This window comes from Prionailurus viverrinus, chromosome A2 (genome assembly GCF_022837055.1).
Source record: "Prionailurus viverrinus isolate Anna chromosome A2, UM_Priviv_1.0, whole genome shotgun sequence".
Classification (NCBI taxonomy): domain Eukaryota; kingdom Metazoa; phylum Chordata; class Mammalia; order Carnivora; family Felidae; genus Prionailurus; species Prionailurus viverrinus.
The window spans coordinates 115,570,649-115,590,076 of record NC_062562.1 but is presented as its reverse complement, the minus strand read 5'-3'; the positions used below and the strand labels follow the sequence as shown (position 1 = coordinate 115,590,076).

Genomic DNA, 19,428 nt, shown 5'->3' with positions numbered 1-19,428 from the left:
AAAAGACCTGAAAGAAGTAAGGAGATGAGCCATGGAAGTAGCTATGTGGGGAAGAGCATTCCAAGTCTAGGGAATAGCAAGACTGGCAAGAAAGCGTGTGCAGGGGGATTGGGTCACATGTGGGGGAAGAAACTGGAGAAAAAATAGAGAGCAAAATCATGTAGCAAATGTTGGAGTTATGTAGTTATCTTTATTCTGTAATTTTCCTGAGAATTTAACTCATTGATTTTGAATGAATTGAAGAGTTAGACTATAATATGTTAGAGTTAGACTATAGTATGTTACAATTGACATTTGGAGTCAAAAGATTTTGCTGTTTAGCTCACCCGCTGAATAGTTAACTCTTTCTGAACTTCAGTTTCCTTGTCTGTAAATGGGAGAGAATATAATTGAATAATATACCCAAATACTCTAAAAAAAACTGTTTACTGCCGTTCAAATGTAAGTTGTGTTGTTTTTTATTCTGTTAGGCCACCAATTAATATCTTTTAAAATTTGTTAAATTTTAGTATTCATTGCCTTTGCTATGTCTGGATATTTCTACAGTTCATAATTTTTTTGGACTAGATAGTCCCTTTAATAGATCTTTTGTGAAAAAGCTTCTATAACATAAATGGACAGGTCTTGCCTGTCACCCAACAGCGCCATGATGATTTTACTCTCAGTTGCAGTGGCTTCTGGCATTTACCTCAGATTTTTACTTGCCTTTACTTTGAAGATAGCTATTAGCAAGGGGAAATAGGCTCTGTTGGAATTTTTTAATCTCATTGAGGTAAAACTACCTCACTAACATGCTTTGGCCTGTTTAGGAAATAAACATTTCATTTAGAGAACCTCTAGTCAGAGGTTTGTGAAGCTCTAAGTAAATGGGAAATTATTATACCAGCACATTGGCCCTCCAGCCCAGGGTAACATGAAGCTTCAAGGACCTCCTGAAGTGCGTATTGCTGCTGGGTATGAAGTAGCTAGGACATTCATAATAACTTTTGCTTTAAGTTTTCAAAATTTGAAAGAATTTGTTAGAATAGAGCATTGGTTCTCAAACTTTGCTGCACACTAGTCACTAGGACCTTTTAAAAATCCCAATGTCTAGGTCATACCTCATACTAATTAAATCAAAATGTCTAGCTTGAGAGCCTGGTAGGAGTAGTTCTTAAAGACTCCCAGGTGATACCAGTGTGTAGCAAAGTTTGAGACCCTTAAGAGTATGTGGCTCTGGCCTCCATTCTTTTACTACCTATTATTGTTTCACATGCTTTAGCACCATGAATGGGAGCTTGATAATCCCATCATGAGGAACATTTGAAAGTAGTAGGTAGTATCTCTCAAACAGATTTGTGTTTCACGTTTTTTTAAGAGCATGTACTGTTTTACATAGTCTTGTGTTGTTTTGAACTTTAATTTTCATTATGACCCATGGTAGATATATTTATGTTATTTTTTTCCATTTATTACAGATATTTCCTTGGCAACTTTAAATAAAGCCGTGCTTTGCGATTTAAGACACAGAATAAAATGTTTACAAGTTTTAGCTGGTTAGGAGTTCCATTCCTTTGTTTTGATTACAATGGCTATTTTCAGAATAAAGGACCAACAGCCAAGTTGTTTTTCCAATCCATTTTTATTTTTCTCCAGCTTAGTAATGAACTGTTACCGGCTGGCCTAAATTTATGGTATGAGTACAAATCTGAAGGAATAGAATATTTAATTGTATTATAGCTGCATTAATATTTACTAATACACACAATGATTGGTGTGTGAGATAAAAACTGACTTGCAGCATTAGTAACCTTGATATTATGAGTGAATAATCATTTTCCCAATTTTGTAGTTTATTAAGTCAGCCTCATTGTAATTTAATTAAAAAAATAGAATTTTAAGTGTACAAGGGGAATTCCTAGGTGTCTTGGTTCCTAATGTTGACAAGAGCCAGAGTTTTGGCTGTACATCCTGGAACATTTGCCCAGGGCTTGACCTAAGTTCCAGTGGTTACAATACTATCTTTAAACAATAGAAATTCTATTTTGATTTACAAAAAAATTTCTGTTTCATGGTCCGTGTCAAATGTGTGTGTGAAAAAATGCAGAACATGAGTTGATGCTCCGTGAGTTTTTTCATTGTCATTTAAAATTAAAGAACATGACCCTGCTGTTTCCAGTGCTGTCAAAGTAATGAAAATTACGGAAATTTCCACAGTGCAGATATTTGGCTTAATTCATAACATTCAGTTGTCCAATTTTTGTTTTGGATCTTTTGTTTTTCTTGTTTTGCATTTTTACTTTGTTTTGTTTTCAGCCATCATTTTGTCTTATCATCTTCAATTCTAGAGCAACCTGACAACAGTAATGATACCAGTGAATTGGGCATCCTTGTCATTCCTGAGATTAGTGTCACAAATGTGGCCGGAGAGAGAACCGGGAATGGGGAAAAAGGCAGAACACTAGGAGAGATTGATGCTCAGCATATACAGGGTGTGCAGGAAACAGCCACAGATCCTAGAACTGAGAGCAAAGGCTTGCCAGAGATCAGGAGGCAAAAATCTGTAAGAAAAATGATGGAGGATGGAATAAACTCACCTGGCAGAGTGCAGTTTTAGCAGAGCACTTTCTAGCTGCCCTCCAAGGTATCTCATGGCACAGGGCCACTGCTGCATGTCTTAAGCAACAGTTGCACAGTCACAGAAATTTTGCATGTCATCTAATAATCAAAATGCATGAATTATGCACCACAATTTCTCAATGATCTAATGCTCTTTGGAATGGTCGTACCTATATTTTCTCTGAATAAACTGTTATAAAAACTAAGGCAGAAGATTACTTCCACAGTAATTTTCTGCTTATATTTTGAGATCTAAAATTATATTTTATCTTTATATTTTTAACATCTTTGATTTGAAGGATAATGTATATAGAATTTTAACAAGTTTGAACTTGTGATACTTAGGGTCTATTTTTTTCATCTTTGTAAAATAATCTAGAATGTAGAATGCAACCTTTAAAAAAATCTTTAAAATATCTTAATACCATTTTTTTAAAGTTCCTTGGTAAGAGCTTCGATTTTATATTGCTTTGCTACTTGGGGAGACTTTACCCCTAGTTTTACTGTGTGATATTTTCCTTAATTGTTTCTGATCTTTTGCATGAACTGGAAGAGAAATCTTTCTTAAAACATGGGGGGCGGGGGGTGTTATGGCATGCTTTCTGTTTAATACACTCTAAATTACTCTTGTTTAGTTACAATGAACTATTTTTTACATTTTATACAATGTTTCAATTTATCCTTTAATTTCGGTCTATAATGGGTTGTTTTATGTAATTATGCTAAAGTTTAAAGTATCATTGATTTGGTATTAATCATGAAATAAGAATTATTTAAGATACTTAATGTTAATTAATCTTTATTATTTCTTTGTTTAGGAAATACAGAATTAACAGGTCAAGAAGAACTCATGGAGATATCTGAAGTTGACGAGGGATTTTATTCCCGGGCTGCGTCTAGTACTAGCCAATCGGGTTTATCAAACAGTAGTAACAATTCTAGTAACAAGACAAGTGTAGGAAAGACTCAGAGACGGTCAGGAGGAAGCAAAACTGGAGGAAAAGAAAAAGAAACCACAGGGGAGTCTTGCAAAGACCACTTTGCCCGAAAACAAACTCAGAGAGCCCAAAGTGAGAATCTTGAGCTTCTCTCTTTGAAGAGACTGACATTAACTACCAGCCAATCTCTGCCTAAACCTTGTAGCCATGGTTTGGCTAAGACAGCTGCAACTGTATTCAGTAAATCCTTTGAACAAGTCAGTGGTGTCACAGTCCCACATAACCCATCATCTGCTGTTGGCTGTGGGCCTGGGACAGATGCCAATAGGTTTTCTGCTTGTAGTCTCCAAGAAGAAAAGCTTATTTACGTTTCTGAAAGGACTGAACTTCCAGTGAAGCATCCATCAGGTCAGCAGAGACCTCCTAGTATCAGCATCACCTTGTCTACAGATTAATTTGTAATAGTTTTCCCACCTAACTAGTGAATCTAGAAATACGACTCTGCTTCTTTATGAAGCACCCAGCATCTTTCATCCCTGTCCCAGGCAGGAGCCCTTGTGTCTTAAATTCTAAAGGCTACCTTGACCTTATGAAGGGAATAATGTGTAGGTTGTAATAAGGTCAAACGTGGTTCTGTTATTTCTTGGGTGTATTTTCCCCCCTTGATTTGAGTCTTTTTTTTTTTCTTTATTTGTTTCTATGGTCTAAGATGGTCAGTGTCACAATACATTTTGGCAAGTTGTCTGATCAAATTGGGGACATCTCGTGAGGTTGTGAGTTCTTATTTTTTAATAACTCCTATTTTGGTAGTTGTATGTTTGGCCTTCAGCGTAAAAGGGAATCTCATGCATGGGAGCTGTTTTTGAAAGGAGGCAGAGGGTGCAACTCCAGGAATTCTGTAGCTGACTGCACAACAGGGCAGTCTGAAAATCAGGCATGTTAAAAAAACAAAAATGATGTGTATGAAAAGTGCCTGATAAAAATGTTTGTAATCAGATTGTCCTTAAGATTAGTGGAATCGTTTATATAAAGCACTGGAAAAAGCCTCGTAACTCAGTACCTAGACTATTATGTAATTCCAGGGGAAGGGTAGAGGGATTTCTGTTGTTATCTTTGGAACATTTTTATATAAAAAATCAGATTGCCAGTAGATGTGTTGTTTTGAAGTATTTGATCTGGATTTAGCAGGTGAAAATCCCTTTCAATTCCTAAAACGTAATCAGCCATGAAGCTGACTTACCCTGCTGCTTGACTTTGGAAATCCTAGGTAGTTTGGTTTCCTAGAATTCAAAGTACACATCATTGAAGTCTTCCTGGAAATCATCGTAAATCGTGCAACACAGCTCTCAAGACACCGGTGTCAACCATATAATATTGAATTGTTTGTCAGCAAATGAAGGAAATTAGGTAAATTTTTCATCTATAAAATGTCATGCAAGAAAGCATAATGAAATATGGACAAAGGACATTTATGTAATTAATTTAGGTTTATTTATGTTTGTGCTTTTAAATTTAGAATTGTAAAATAGGAAAGAAGTTAAATAATTTGTTTGTGAACGGGCCTAGTTTAAATGTTCTTGTCATGGTAGAAAGAATAATCAATGTAGTTGCCCCCAACCAAAAAATAAAAATAAAAAAGGCAATATGGCAGAAGCAAAACAAACTTGTATGTAGCTGTAGAGAACTGTGTGACCTCTAGATAGATGTAAAATGTGGTATTTGCTAGTGCTCGTCCTTTTAGCTGTGGTCAAGGCTCCCTGTAAATCAAGTGTACGTAACTAATAATTCAGAGGGAGAGAAAGAAAGCAGGGCTGAGGATAAGGGTAAATTGACTGGGAGGGAAGGCCTGTCTGTCCCCTCTTTGTCTCCTTCACTATTAATGCACAGTGGTTTCCTTATTCACAGTCCCTAGCTGTAGTTGCACAGAAAATGTTAGTTTTCCTTTTGTGCCTGCTTATGCAGAGCTCAAATGTGAAAAATTTGTATGTCCTAAAGAGTGCTAAAGCATACACTATGAATGCAGTTTTGATCATAACTGCTTTGGCTACCATTTTAAATTTAAATCTTCAAAAAGCATGAACTAGTTTTCATTCATTAATCTTGAATAGAATATGGCTTATATTAGAAGTGAATTTGAGTTTTTTAGTTCCACTAATAGAAATGGGATAAGATCTATTGCCATAAACTGTAGTTTAAAAAAAAAAAAAGAAAAAAAAAAGGTAAGACTAGACCGTGAAACTTGATATTGTATTAATTTAACAGGAATCCTGTGTACAATTTAAAATATTTGTAAAATGTCACTGTGAATTTCCTTTTGTCTTTTTCTAATTCTTTAACAAAAAAATTCCCTCAGGCATATAGCTACTAACAATATTAATAGTCTTAAGAATTAATTTTAGAAGACTGGCCTTTTAAGCAAGTCAAGTGCTTAGGAAACATTGTAGAATAAATCTGAGGAAACAGGTGGCAGAAATGAGAGATCAGATTTTAATGATCAACTGCTGTATTGGAACCTCATTTTGGTATTATTCTAGATCATTGCTACTCCTGCAGTCTGAGGACCAGTAAGTAGCATTGGCATCACTAGGCATCTTGTTAAAGATGTAGAATTTCAGAGCCACTTTTAATCTACTGAATCATAATCTGCCTTTTAACAAGATCCTTAAGTGATTTTTATGTGCATTAAAGTTTAAAAAGAGAGTATCAAAGTACAAATTACCTACCTAATATTTGGAATTTTCAGTGGTCTCACAACACTAGATCAAATATGTTAGATACTAAATATTATAATCTTCATTGTTTTTAATAGCTTATAAATTTTTAATAGTGTCTATGACACTTATTAGATCCTTACTTCTAAATTTTTAATGATTTTCATTTATTTTTACAATAAAATTATAACATTTTATATTTTTCATATTAACTATAAATGGAATCAGAGCTGTAGATGCCTACCATTTTAAGTATGAAAGAGGTACCACCGTTTTATACAATGCACAACAAATCTTCATGTGTATATTCTTTAAAGAACTCTGAAGGCTTACTTAGTGGAGTGGTTCTGAATTTTTGTTTCAAGTAATTTGCACGAGTTGATTTCCTGGAAGTTATGTTGACAGTAAAATTATTTTATAGCACCTTTGATACTATTTCAAATAAGGGTTATACATTTGAAAATTTTTATAGCAAGTATAAATATTGGATAAATGCTAACTATGGTAACAATTACAATTATCCCTCTTACTCAGCTTTCCAGATTTTAAAGTTGGGGTGACTTTTTTAGGTCATTTTTTCACAAAGATGCTAATGTAACCATTTGGTCACAGATCTCCTCTATATCTTTATCACAAAAAGGATTCTGCCCCAAATGGGAAATTGCACCCCATAGTTCAAAGGATCTGAACAAAAATTATAGTTCCATTCCACATTTTAAGCCATTAGGGAGTCTTAAAATTACCCAACCTCTCACTCTTCAAGTACTCAACTACCTGGGGTATTCTAGTGAAGGTAGGTCCCAGCATTTGCCTTTGGAATTGAGTAGGGACTTGCCTTTGGAATCAAGTTCAAGGGAGTGTCCCCAGAGGACCTAGGACAGGTGAGCACCCTGGAACCCCTTGTACTCCACCATGGAACTTTTTGAGGCAGCTCTGTAGATTTGAAGGGTAGAAATTCTCAGTCCTTAAATGATGACAAAGTTTGTTTTGAAAAAGCAGTATTTTGTTGCCCTTTTCAGTTATGAAGCAACTGCTTAGTAAACAAAACAAAAAATTAAAGGGAAATATGTTTTTTAAACCAAAATAGATAAAAATGATACCAGTTTTAAGGAATTTTGCCTATTTTGGAAGACTCAAATTACAATGTTAAAACCTTTACATTTAAATTATAGAGAAAAAAAATTGTACCCTGAGACATAATTTTAAATAGATATTTAAAAGAAGACTGTTTAACATTTGACTCTATAGGCACAATAAATTTACACTTTGTTAAAGGGAAGCACATCAAGGAAATCTATATCATAAATAATGTAACAAAAAATGTTTCTTAAAAAGCCATTAAAAAGAAGAATAATTTGATGGGCACTTAAGCATTGTAGATAGAAATAAATGTATAATAGTGTCTTCCCAGTCTTTGGATAAAAAATATAAACTCTCTAGTCCTTTACTTAGCATGAAATTTATATTTTTAGATTAGTTGCTTAGTAAAATTATACTCAGTACTTGAGTTATTCACATTTATGTTTAATATTGTTAAATTCTTTATCAGAGAACATAAATATGTTATCCTCTGTATTTTGTAACTTGTGCATATCTAAAAAGACTAGCAGTGAACATTTTGGAAGATGTTTTTGTGTTTTTTTATAGTAGAGATCTAGAGTACCTGTGTCTTAATATGAAGTTTCTTTTAGTAAACTCAAGATCTTATTTTGCATACCTTTGCTTTCTCTTATGTAGGGTTTTTTTGTGTACTGCTTATCTTTATTTCTAATCCTGTAGTGATACTAATCTTTTCATAGTAAATATACTTGTTTCTAATTGTATTCCAGGAGTTTACATTCCTAAAGAATAAACTATGACTTTGCATATTTTTATGTGCTCCCTACATTTTTAAGGCTATGGAAATAAACTGGAGTTTAGTTTTTTGAAGTTTTGTATATTTGTGTAAATGTCCTTATGCAGTACTTTATACAGCAGTGTTGCCTCTTGTTTTATTGAAATAAAAACTGAAAAAATATGTTTTCCAGATCATTTTACTCATTAAAAATCATCATAAATTTTTGCAAAAGTCATGATGTGGAGGAAGAAAGTTAAAGGAGGAAGACTTAGGTGAGTTGAGCCATTGAGAACTTTTGGGAGTAAGCCATAGGACAATGACATCTCATTTCCAGCTGTATGTTTTACACAGCCCAAGGATAGGAAGTAAGTTCATTGGTGTCCATCCAAGAGAAAATGAGCTCCGTAGGTCATGTGCCATTAACTCATTATTTATGAAACCAGAAGCACAGGCAAATATAGATAATAAAACTTTGCCCTTTTATCTTTAATATGAGTCTTTATCTCTTGAGTACAGAGGTTTTATGCCCCTAGTTCTGAACATAGGACTTTTTGCATAGTGGGTATTGAGCCATTTAAGGAATGTGTGAGTTAGGTTGGGATTAGTTTTGGGAAAGAATGAAGGATGGAGTCTCCAATATATTATACTACTGTAAAATTTTAGAATTTCATTTATTGGCTTTAGGAAATCTCTACAACATTACTTGAATTGCTTTATTGTGTGTGCTTAGAAACTTGACAAGAAATTCCTGGTGTGTAGTTGATTTGATTGTATATTTGGCTAATTCCATTTTAGCTAAGGAACTATGTAATTTGGGAAATGTTTCCTGAACTACTATTAGGAAAGTATTTGGAGAGAAGCACAACAGTGATGTTGTAAGCAGTATATTAGCCCTATGAAATATATACTCTTCTAGTGACTTTAGTAATCCCAATAAATCGTTGACTGATCTCAAAGAATCTGGCTTTGGTAATACTGATATAATTATTTTGTAATTGTTAGGAAAGGTCTTTACAAACAATTCTAGTCATTTGCTAATTTCCCTTGCATTGTTATTGTGGCAGTGGTAATAGCTAATATATATAATTAAAATTATAACCTCATTTCATCTTCAAACCAATTCTACAAAATGAGTAGAATCCCCATTTTACAAAAGAGGAAACTGAAGCTCTCTAAAGGGCAGGTGACTTGCCCAAGGTCACGTGGCTGCTGGATGGGAAAGCTAGGGCTTGAACACAGCTCTATGACTCTCACTTTCCTTTTGTATTACTTGGTAAAAGGAGGTACTAAGTAAATACTACATAGTGGACATATATTTGAAATTCATTCATCCCATCTGTCTTACAGGTGAGAGAGTTAATTTTTAACATAAAAATAAAAGTTTTCCAAAAATAAATTGTGATATGTTTTGTAGAACTTTAGGTAATTGTGTTTTGGTGGTAAACCAAGTGCTGATTATTCTGATGTTAAAAACATGGTAAAATGCAAATTAAGATTTTGTCATTTTTTTTATGTGTCAGATAGATAAAAATGAGAGATTGACACTGGTATTGGTATAAGTGTGGGGAAAACAATCTTCGGCTAATTTACCACAGGAGTATAAATTGATACAACTAAGTCATTGAGCAATTCAGCAGGATCTATCCAACTTTAAAATACATACACCCTCCCACCTAGCAATTCTACTCTTCTGTGTCTATTCCAGTCCTTATATTCTACAGAAATTTTAGCACAAATGTGTAAAGGTATTCATTGCAGCATTGCTTATAATAGCAAAAACAAAACAAAACAAAACAAAACAACTAAATGACCAATAATAGAGAACTTGATAAATATTGGTACTTGCATATAGTGGAATATAATGAAGCTGTTAAAAACAATGCAGATCTGTATGTGGTGATTCAGAAAGATTGTATTATATAATGTTCCCTGAAAAAATCATGTCATACATATATATATATATATATATATATATATACACACACATATATATCTCATACATATGTGTGTGTGTGTGTGTGTGTGTGTGTGTGTACCCATTTTCATAAGAAGTGTGTGGAACATTTAATATGGGTGTTTTGTATGTATGGTAAGTTTCTATATACATATATAGCAAGTGTATAACGTGTATATATTATACATGTGTGTATATATACAATAATACATATACACATATGTTTGCTGGTATGCAGGGAGGAAAGCATTATTTTTCTAAGCATGATCTAAATATAGCATGCATTAGAAAAAACTTGTGGTTTTTAAAATACAGATTCTGGGGCCTTGTATTAATCCCCCTGAATCAAAACAACTGAAGTGTGAAGCATGGCAACCCATATTTCTGACAAGTTCCTCAGTTAATTCTTATACAAACTTAACATTTGGCCTAGTAGCTGAGAGAAATGAATTGATTATCTTTGTGTCTCTGGTAGTTGTTTGTAGAAAGATGAACTTCTTTTGGGGGAACCTGAATGGCTCAGTAAGTTAAGCGTCCAACTCTTGATCTTGGCTCAGGTCATGATCTCATAGTTTGTGAGTTCGAACCCTGCATCGGGCTCCCAGCTGACAATGCAGAGCCTGCTTGGGATTCTCTCTTTCCCTGTCCCTCTCCAACTCGTGCTTTCTCTCTTTCAAAATAAGTAAACTTAAGAAAAAAAAAAGACAAACTTTTTTTTTACATTTATTTATTTTTGAGAGACAGAGAGAGAGAGAGCGTGCGCATGAGTACAAGTGGGGGAGGGGCAGAGAGAGAAGGAGACAGAATCCAAAGCAGGATCCAGGCTCTGAGCTGTCAGCACAGAGTCCGACGTGGGGCTCAAACTCAAACTGTGAGATCATGACCTGAGCCGAAGTTGGACGCCAAACTGACTGAGCCACCCAGAAGCCCCTAGACAAACTTCTTTTTAAAAAATAATTAATTGATAGATTAATTTAAAAAAAAATTTTTTTTTTCAACGTTTATTTATTTTTGGGACAGAGAGAGACAGAGCATGAACGGGGGAGGGGCAGAGAGAGAGGGAGACACAGAATCGGAAACAGGCTCCAGGCTCTGAGCCATCAGCCCAGAGCCTGACGACGGGCTCGAACTCCCGGGCCACGAGATCGTGACCTGGCTGAAGTCGGAGGCTTAACCGACTGCGCCACCCAGGCGCCCCGATAGATTAATTTTTAAGTTGAGGTATAATTGACATATAACATTATACCAGTTTCACGTGTACCATAATGATTAAATATTTGTATATATTGCAAAATAATCATCACAAATCTAGTTACAGCATTTTTTTTTCTCTTGTGATGAGAACTTTTAAGATCTACTCTGTTCACAACTTTCAAACATATAGTAGAATATTAATAACTTTTGGCATCATGCTGTACATTACATCCCCAGGGCTTATTTATTTTATAAGTGGAAGTTTGTACCTTTTGATTCCCTTTACCCACTTTGCCTACCCTCTCTTATCCCCACCTTCTGACATTATTTCACTTAGCATAATGTCCTCAGGGCCCATCCATGTTGTTGCAAATAGCAAGATGTCCTTTTTTTATGGCTGAATAATATTCCAGTGTGTGTGTGTGTGTGTGTGTGTGTGTGTGTTATTCAGTTGACCCTTGAATAACACAGATTTGAACTGCATGGATCTACTATATGCAAATTTTTTCAATAAACATTCTTTCTTTCCTATGATTTCCTTAAAAATTTTCTTTTTTCTAGCTTGCTTTATTGTAAGAATACAGTATGTAATACATATAACATACAAAATATGTGTTAATTGCCTGTTTATGTTATTGGTAAGATTTGTGGTCAACAGTAGGCTATTAGTAAATTTGGGGGAATTCAAAAGTGATATGTGGATTTTCAACTGCATGGGGAAGGTCAGCACTCCTAACCCCTGCATTGTTCAAGAGTTAGCTGTATACATTTTCTTCATCCATTCATCCATCAATGGACACTTAGGTTGTTGAGAAAGGACAAACTTCTTGAAGAGATCTTGTTAATTAAGTAAAACTAAGTATGAAAACTGGCTGCAGTCAGAGAGTGCACTGCCTTGATGTGCATAGCTGTGCTTCAGAGCCAGAAAATTAGGTAATAGATAGAACTTGGGGATCTGTGCTCAAATGGTTTGAGGCATGTCTGTCAAGAGAGAAAACTGATTGGATTTGGCAAAGTTAATGAAATGGTTTAGGATTGGTGGACACAGCAAGCAAGAGCCTTGAAAAGTCTTGATAAACTGTTGTTTGATAAGCCAGCTGTTTGTCCAGATAAGCAAATTATTGTCTCCATCCTATAGGAATTTCCTTATACAAAAAAAAAAAAAAAAAAAAAATTAGGGACTGCTTCTGTTTGTTTTTTGTTTGCCTAGTTTACAATCCTGTCTTTCCTAGGCAAAAGTTTCCTGGAATAAACAACTAAGTCCTGTTGACATAGGTGGGCTAAAAAGTCTTATCTGGGTCACATTGACACTGATGGTTTCAGATCTGTTTATCTCTCCCTATTCAAATTGTAATTCAATATTATAAACAGCATATTCATAATGTCCCTTAGTGACTTCTTATGGCTCTACTGAAGATATCAAAGATTTCTTCTGAAGCCTTGACTCCTATATCACACTTGGTTCATAGTTGGTGTGTGCTCCAACATAATCATCATCACAAGAATTATCTCTTCACACTCTTCCACACTAGGCCATTGCCCTGTGTGTTAGTTTAGTATAAACCTATTATATGATAGTAAATGAAGATTTGTTTTACTATATACTATGTGAATCCAATCCAGTAAATGGGTGGCAAATAGGACATGTGTGTTACTTTTCTTCGATTCAAGAGAAGTATGTGAAACTCCTTTGTTTCATACATCCACACAGAGATAAAGGTGAAAGTTATAAAACTTGACTGCTTTGGCTTTTTAAAGTGTATCTGCATAAAAGTTCTTTGGGAAGCAAATTATGATACATTACATCATGGGTTTTTTACTTAAAGTAATGAATAGCATGAAGATATTTCTGGTCTAGCATTTGAAATTTATTTTTTTCTTCTATCAGATTCTTTTCATCATGAAGGTGAATAGGGTGCACACAGATATACAACATACAGACAGGTAAGGCAAATCTAAATCCAGATTCACATTGCCCATTTTATGAGGAATCTCATGTATATATGGTATCTATGTATCTATGGTATACATGAGTGATGTCTATACTTCTCAGAAAATAAAGTAGGGAAGACCTAACTTCAACACTATAAATCCTCACTTCTTATTTCACTTGCTTCCTTTTATAGAAGCTACAAGTATATTTAACTTTGTATCCCAGGTCCACTACTGCCTCATGAAGGCTTGTAGTTCATTTATCTTAAAACTCTTACTCTTTTCATTTAGCTGAGATGCTTCTACTTCTATCTTGCCCCCACACTGTAATTTTTACTAACATTTTCTTCTCTAAATCTCGTAAAATATAACCCTAAGGAACAACATGTCACCACTTCCTCTTCTGTTCCAATTCTACTGTAGTGTAGAATCTTGTTTCAATATCCATTTACATCCATCAAGTTGAATTTAATGAGGCAGGATGCTTGAAAGGAGAAAAAAAAAAAAAAAAGAGCAAGCAAGCAAACCCATGAACTATACACTTATAATGCAAGAGAACACTATATTTCCCAGTTCACCAAGGAGGAAAAAATTGAGTCTGGTTATACAAGTGGTACTGCGCAGTATGCTAGTACTAGGTAGAAATAGACAGTGGTACTTCAACGTCAGTCAATGATGGTGTGGAGGACAGTAAGAAAAGGAACTCCTTGCAGTGAGAATAAATGTGGGCAGTATTTTTTGTTGTCTGTTTTGCACAGAAGGTGAGATTTCTATGTCTACACCATTTTATGACTCATGTTGACCAGGTGGTAAATTCCATGGTTGTAACCTTGGAAGATGAGTGATAAAATTAGGGCATGGTTGGACTAATTGTAAATGTAAATGTATGGTTGGACTTCTCAAAATGGGCTCATATGGGAAGAATAATCATTTCCCACATAAATACTAAGCAAAGGCCCTATTGTGAAGGAGATGCTTCATAAGCAGATGGTCAAGTTGATTCTGAAGATGTTGACAGTTTTTTTTTTTTTTTTTTTTAAATACCCCAATCCATGTTCAATCAGCTTATGAACAACATGGCTATCCTGGAAAGATTGGGGCTATACATGGACTTCAACAATATGGCTCTCCTTTCATCAAGGCTACTCTGATGGCTGCTACTGCTAAAAGCCTAGTCTGAAAGCAGGAGGGACCAACCCTTAGATATCATGCCCTAGGGTGACCAAATAGTTGGTTAGTACCAGATTGATTTTAATTAAATCTCTTTTCTCATGGAGAGGTCGCTATTTTTCCTCATAAAATGGGCAGTGTGAATCTGGATTTGGATTTGCCTTACCTGTATGTTGTATATCTGTGTGCAGTGCTAAGCACCCTATTCAGCTTCATGATTTTCCTCAAAATGTTGCATCTAAGGAGCTTATTACATAAGAAATAAGGTAGAGGGGGAATTCCACTTCCAGGAATGGCAAACCATGTAGTTAACATCAAAATTTGTATGGACAACTAGATAATCTGGAAAAAATCTTTTTAAAATATAAAAATCTAGAAAGGCAAGCCCATCATTAGGGCCATTTCTTACGTGGAAATATTCGCTGATTCTAGAGGGGGATAAACAGTGGTTTTACTACCTTTGGGAGGCTAGGAAGACAAAATTTGGATAGTGCCTACCAAGTTATGAGAGAGAACTTAGAAAACTCCCATGCTTGGGTTCTAGACCCCATAAAGCTCCATCAGAGAAGTAAAAGTGAATTGAAGTTACACTAACTCCCCTACACACATACAAAGGGAATTCAGTGAAACCTCAAATCATAACAGCTCCCAAAATTGAATTAAAGTAATCCCCTAGGTGCCCAGTAATAAACAAATAAATACTCCCTGGTGGGAGGAAAAAACAAACAAACAAAGAAACCATCATCTTAAGCCTCAAGTTCTGTAAGTTTTCAAATTAAATGTCCAACAGAGAAGAAAAAATAACCAGACACTTGTACAGCACAGCAACATTCAATGATAACAAGTGACATGGGATAAAATTATTTTAAACCAGTGTTTGAAGCCATCAAAGAACTTTTAGGCAAACAAGACTCTAAGAACAAAAAGCTCAGAGAGAAGGTATGCAGAAAAAAATTAACACAGCAGGCCCAAGACACTATCCTTAGAAAGCCCTGCTTGTGAGGTTGGTCTTTGGCTAGCATCTGCGAATTTGGAATATGGGAATGTTCCTACCATTCTTTAACTGAGAAGGTAGCTTACTAAGTGTAAGCTATTTACACAAACAACATGGCTTATGCTGAACACCTACTTTCCTTCTGGGGGTCTGTAATTATGATACGTGCTAGGCAGAAGGTACCTATGACCAACTTCCAATACAAACCCTGGGCAACAAGTCTAACGAGTGTTCACGGCAGACAACAATTCACATATGTTATCACAATTCCACATCCTGTGTGATTCCACAGGGAAAGGATTCTTAGAAGCTTATGGCTGGTTTCCTCTGGACTTTACCCCATGCACTTTTCCCCTTTGCTGATTTTGCTTTGTATGTCTCTGCTATAATAAAGCAGAGCCATGAGTAGGACCATATGCTGAGTCCTGTGAGTCCCTCTGAATCACTGAACCTGTGGGTTGTCCTGGAGATTTACAACACAGCAGAGAAGTGAGTAAACATTCTTCAGCTATGTCTTCCTTTATAGAATTGCCAGTTTTTGATACAAATCTGGGTAGAAGGAAGAAAGTTACTGCTAAGAATCAGAGAAGCAAACAAACTATTGCAACCCCACAAGAGTGAAGAGATAAAAAGTTTAGGATAATTGAGCCAACCAGCACTTGGGAGACCTAAAATCCTCATAAAGCAGGAAGGTTCAGAGAAGTGAGTCTCACACTCTGCTGATTTCCCCCCTTGAGTATTTGCTGAATTCTTGGATTGGCCAGAGCAGAAGGATTTTTTTTTTTTTTAAATTTTTATTTTCAACGTTTATTTATTTTTGGGACAGAGAGAGACAGAGCATGAACAGGGGAGGGGCAGAGAGAGAGGGAGACACAGAATCGGAAGCAGGCTCCAGGCTCTGAGCCATCAGCCCAGAGCCCAACGTGGGGCTAGAACTCACGGACCGCAAGATCGTGACCTGGCTGAAGTCGGACGCTTAACCGACTGCGCCACCCAGGCGCCCCCAGAGCAGAAGGATTTTTAAAAAAACAAAAAGGCAGAAACCTGAAGGCCAAAACAAAGATTTTTTAAAATGTATATTGCATCATGGTATTGATGAAGCAAAAATTACATTCTAGAACCCATCAAGAGAGGCACTGGTGTCTACTCCAGAATCTCATATAAGAACTCTGAGAATTACACCTTAGGAACAGGAAAGAATCCAAGTAAAGTAAATTAAACCTTATAACATTGCAATCTAGTTTCACATTCACTGAATTATAGATTGGATTAATGTGATTTGCCTACACTGTCTTCCTACCAGGGAATAGAGTTATCCTCCTCTGTAGGAAGACTGTACAGTATATCATATACAATACCTAATATTAAGTAAAAAATTACAAAGAATACCAAAGAGCAGAACCATGAGGAAAAATAGGCAATAAAACCAGATCCACAGATGATCCAGTTATTAGTGTTATCAGAGGCAGACTTAGAAGTAGCTTTGATTAATGAGTCAAGATGGAGAATTTCATGAGAACCAGAATCTTTTTTTAAAAAAAAATTGATTTGAAATTGTACAATTGAAAAATGCAAAGCCTAAAATTAAGAACTCAATATACATGTTTTGGGACACCTGGGTGGCTCAGTCAGTTAAGCGTCTGACTTCAGCTCAGGTCATGATCTTGCAGTTCATAAGTTCAAGCCCCGCATCAGGCTCTGTGCTGTCAGCTCAGAGCCTGGAGCCTGCTTCAGATTCTATGCCTTTCTCTGCACCCCCCACACCCCCCTCCCCGGTTCTCTCTTTTTCTCTCTCAAAAATAAATAAACATTAAAAAAAAAAAAACTTAAAAAAAAACTCAATATATATGTATAAACAGATTGGAGAATGGATTAAACAACCCATTCTAAACAAAAGAGACAGATTGTTAAACTGGATTAAATAAAACCATATGACTACAGAAGATATGCTTTAGATTCAAAAGCACAACAATTTCAAAATAAAATGATCTAAAAAAGATATATCATGCAAACAGCAACCATAAGAAAGCCATAATGGTTACACTAATATCAAACCATTAGATGTTAAAACAACAAAATGTTACAAGAGACAAAGAAGGCATTTTATAATGACAAAAGTGTCAATCCATCATGAAGATGTAACAATTATAAACATATTCACTAAAAACAAACCCCCAAAATCTATGAGGTAAAAACTGGCAGAATTGAAGGGAGAAATAGAAATTCAATAAGAGTTTGTGCCTTCAATACCCCCGCTTTCTTATTTATTTTAATTCAAGTATAATTAACGTACGATGTTATATTAGTTTCAGGTGTATTCAGTAGCCCACTTTCAACAATGGATGTAATGATGAGGCAGAAGATCAACAAGAATTTGCCCTAGTAATTAAGGGTTGGTGTATTAATTTCCTAGAGCTGCTATAACAAAGTACCAAAAATGTGGCTCAAAACAACAGAAATTTGACTTCCAGAGGACCCTAAGCTACCTTGTCTCACAGATATAACTAGACAACAATCACATCAGTGTAAATAATCCAGAAGACACCCGGAACTGGCAGAACAAATTCCACAACTAAATGTAGAGAAGAGGCCGCATCAAAGAGAGTAAGAGGGGTGGAGATGTGGTCAGGAGCTAAATAGCCAAAACTGCTGAGAGGGGAGAGAAACAGACCCTCACATTGGGGAGCCCATGTGGGGAAGACAAATCCCCATAACATTTTGCTCTGAAAACCAGAGGGGCTGAATTTTGTGAGTTTTTACAACCAGCGGACTTAAAGCCTGAACTTTAAGAATCAGCTAGCTAGGTCCTGGGAGTGCCTGGAAGGTGATAGGAAAGTCCCCACCCTTAAAGAGACTGCACAACAAACAGCACGTAGAAAAAGACCAGAGAAACAGCAGTTTGAAAAAATGCCTGGGGCATAGGGGAGGGAGTTAGTTACTCCCCTCAAAGTGTGTCCCAGAGGGACAGAGATCTCTGGGAGACTCCTTTAGGAACAAAGTTGCCAGCAGGCACCATTTCCCTCCCCTACCACCACTGTACACACACGGCCACCTGTGGGAACCAATCTGTGCCGGCATTCATTACCTAATTTGCTTACACTGTGTCCTGACCTTCCTGCAGGGCTTACCTCAGTTGCTGCACTGTGCATCCCCTCCCCTAGAAGACAAGCACAAACTTTGCCAACACTACATCTCCTGACTGGATACTTTGCAGGGTCTTGGTCCTGGTGGTGGCCACCAGTCACCTCCCATGGAAGACCAGCCCTCATCTTGTCAAAACTGAGCACCCTGCCTGCATGTGCATTGGCAGATCAGTCCCAGCTGGCTCTAATCTAGGCAAAGGCTGCATGTCTCCTGTGGAAGAGAAGCAGCATGCACCTTTTTAAAAATGTGCCCTGCCCACTAATTTCAAGAGCAGGAGATGCACCTGGCTCTCCAAACACACAGAAAAAGATGGAGAGTTAGACAAAAAGGTATAGAAAGTTAGAGGAGACAGAGGAATATTTCCAAAATGAAAGAATAGGACAAAACCACACCAGAAATATCTAATAGAGAATTTAAACTAATCATAAAGATACTCACTGGACTTGAGAAAAGAGTGGAGGACAACAGTGAGACCATTAACAGAGAGATAAAAAAGAATCAGAGATGAAGACACAATAATTGAAAATAAAAATACACTAGATGGAATAAATAGTGGATTAGAGAAGGCAGAAGAATAAATCAGTGATCTGGAGGACAGAGCAAAGGAAAGTAATCAAGTTGAGCAGGTGAGAGGAAAAAAAATACGTAAAATGAGAATAGACTTAGGGAATTCAGGGATTCCACCAAGCAAAATAACATTCACGTTATAGGGATCCCAGAAGAAGAAGAGAGGGAAAGGGGACAGAAAATTTATTTGAAAAAATACCTGAAAACTTCTCAAATCTGGGGAAGGAAACAGAAATTCAGACACAGGAGGCACAGAGATCCCCTAACAATATCAACCCAAGGAGGTCCACACCAAGACATATAATAATTTCAATGGCAAAAAGTGGTGATTAAGAGAGATTTTTAAAAGCAAGAGAAAAGTAGACTGTTACATACAAGGGAAATCCCAT

At 36.1% G+C, this 19,428-nt stretch overlaps 1 protein-coding gene across 6 annotated transcripts in view; it reads left to right on the top strand.

The window, feature by feature from the left end:
* The window catches only part of HYCC1 (hyccin PI4KA lipid kinase complex subunit 1), a 152,802-nt gene that overhangs the window by 114,357 nt on the left and 19,017 nt on the right, over positions 1-19,428 (top strand). For 3 of the 6 annotated variants that reach the window (XR_007150265.1, XR_007150263.1, XR_007150264.1), the window contains 2 exons: positions 3,417-4,943; positions 8,275-8,356. Coding sequence is in view for 2 of the 6 variants with exons in the window: in XM_047849445.1 (XP_047705401.1) it covers positions 3,417-3,991 (575 nt within the window). In the remaining 4 variants the exon portion in view is untranslated. The other 3 variants (XR_007150266.1, XM_047849447.1, XM_047849445.1) reach the window with 3 other exon arrangements.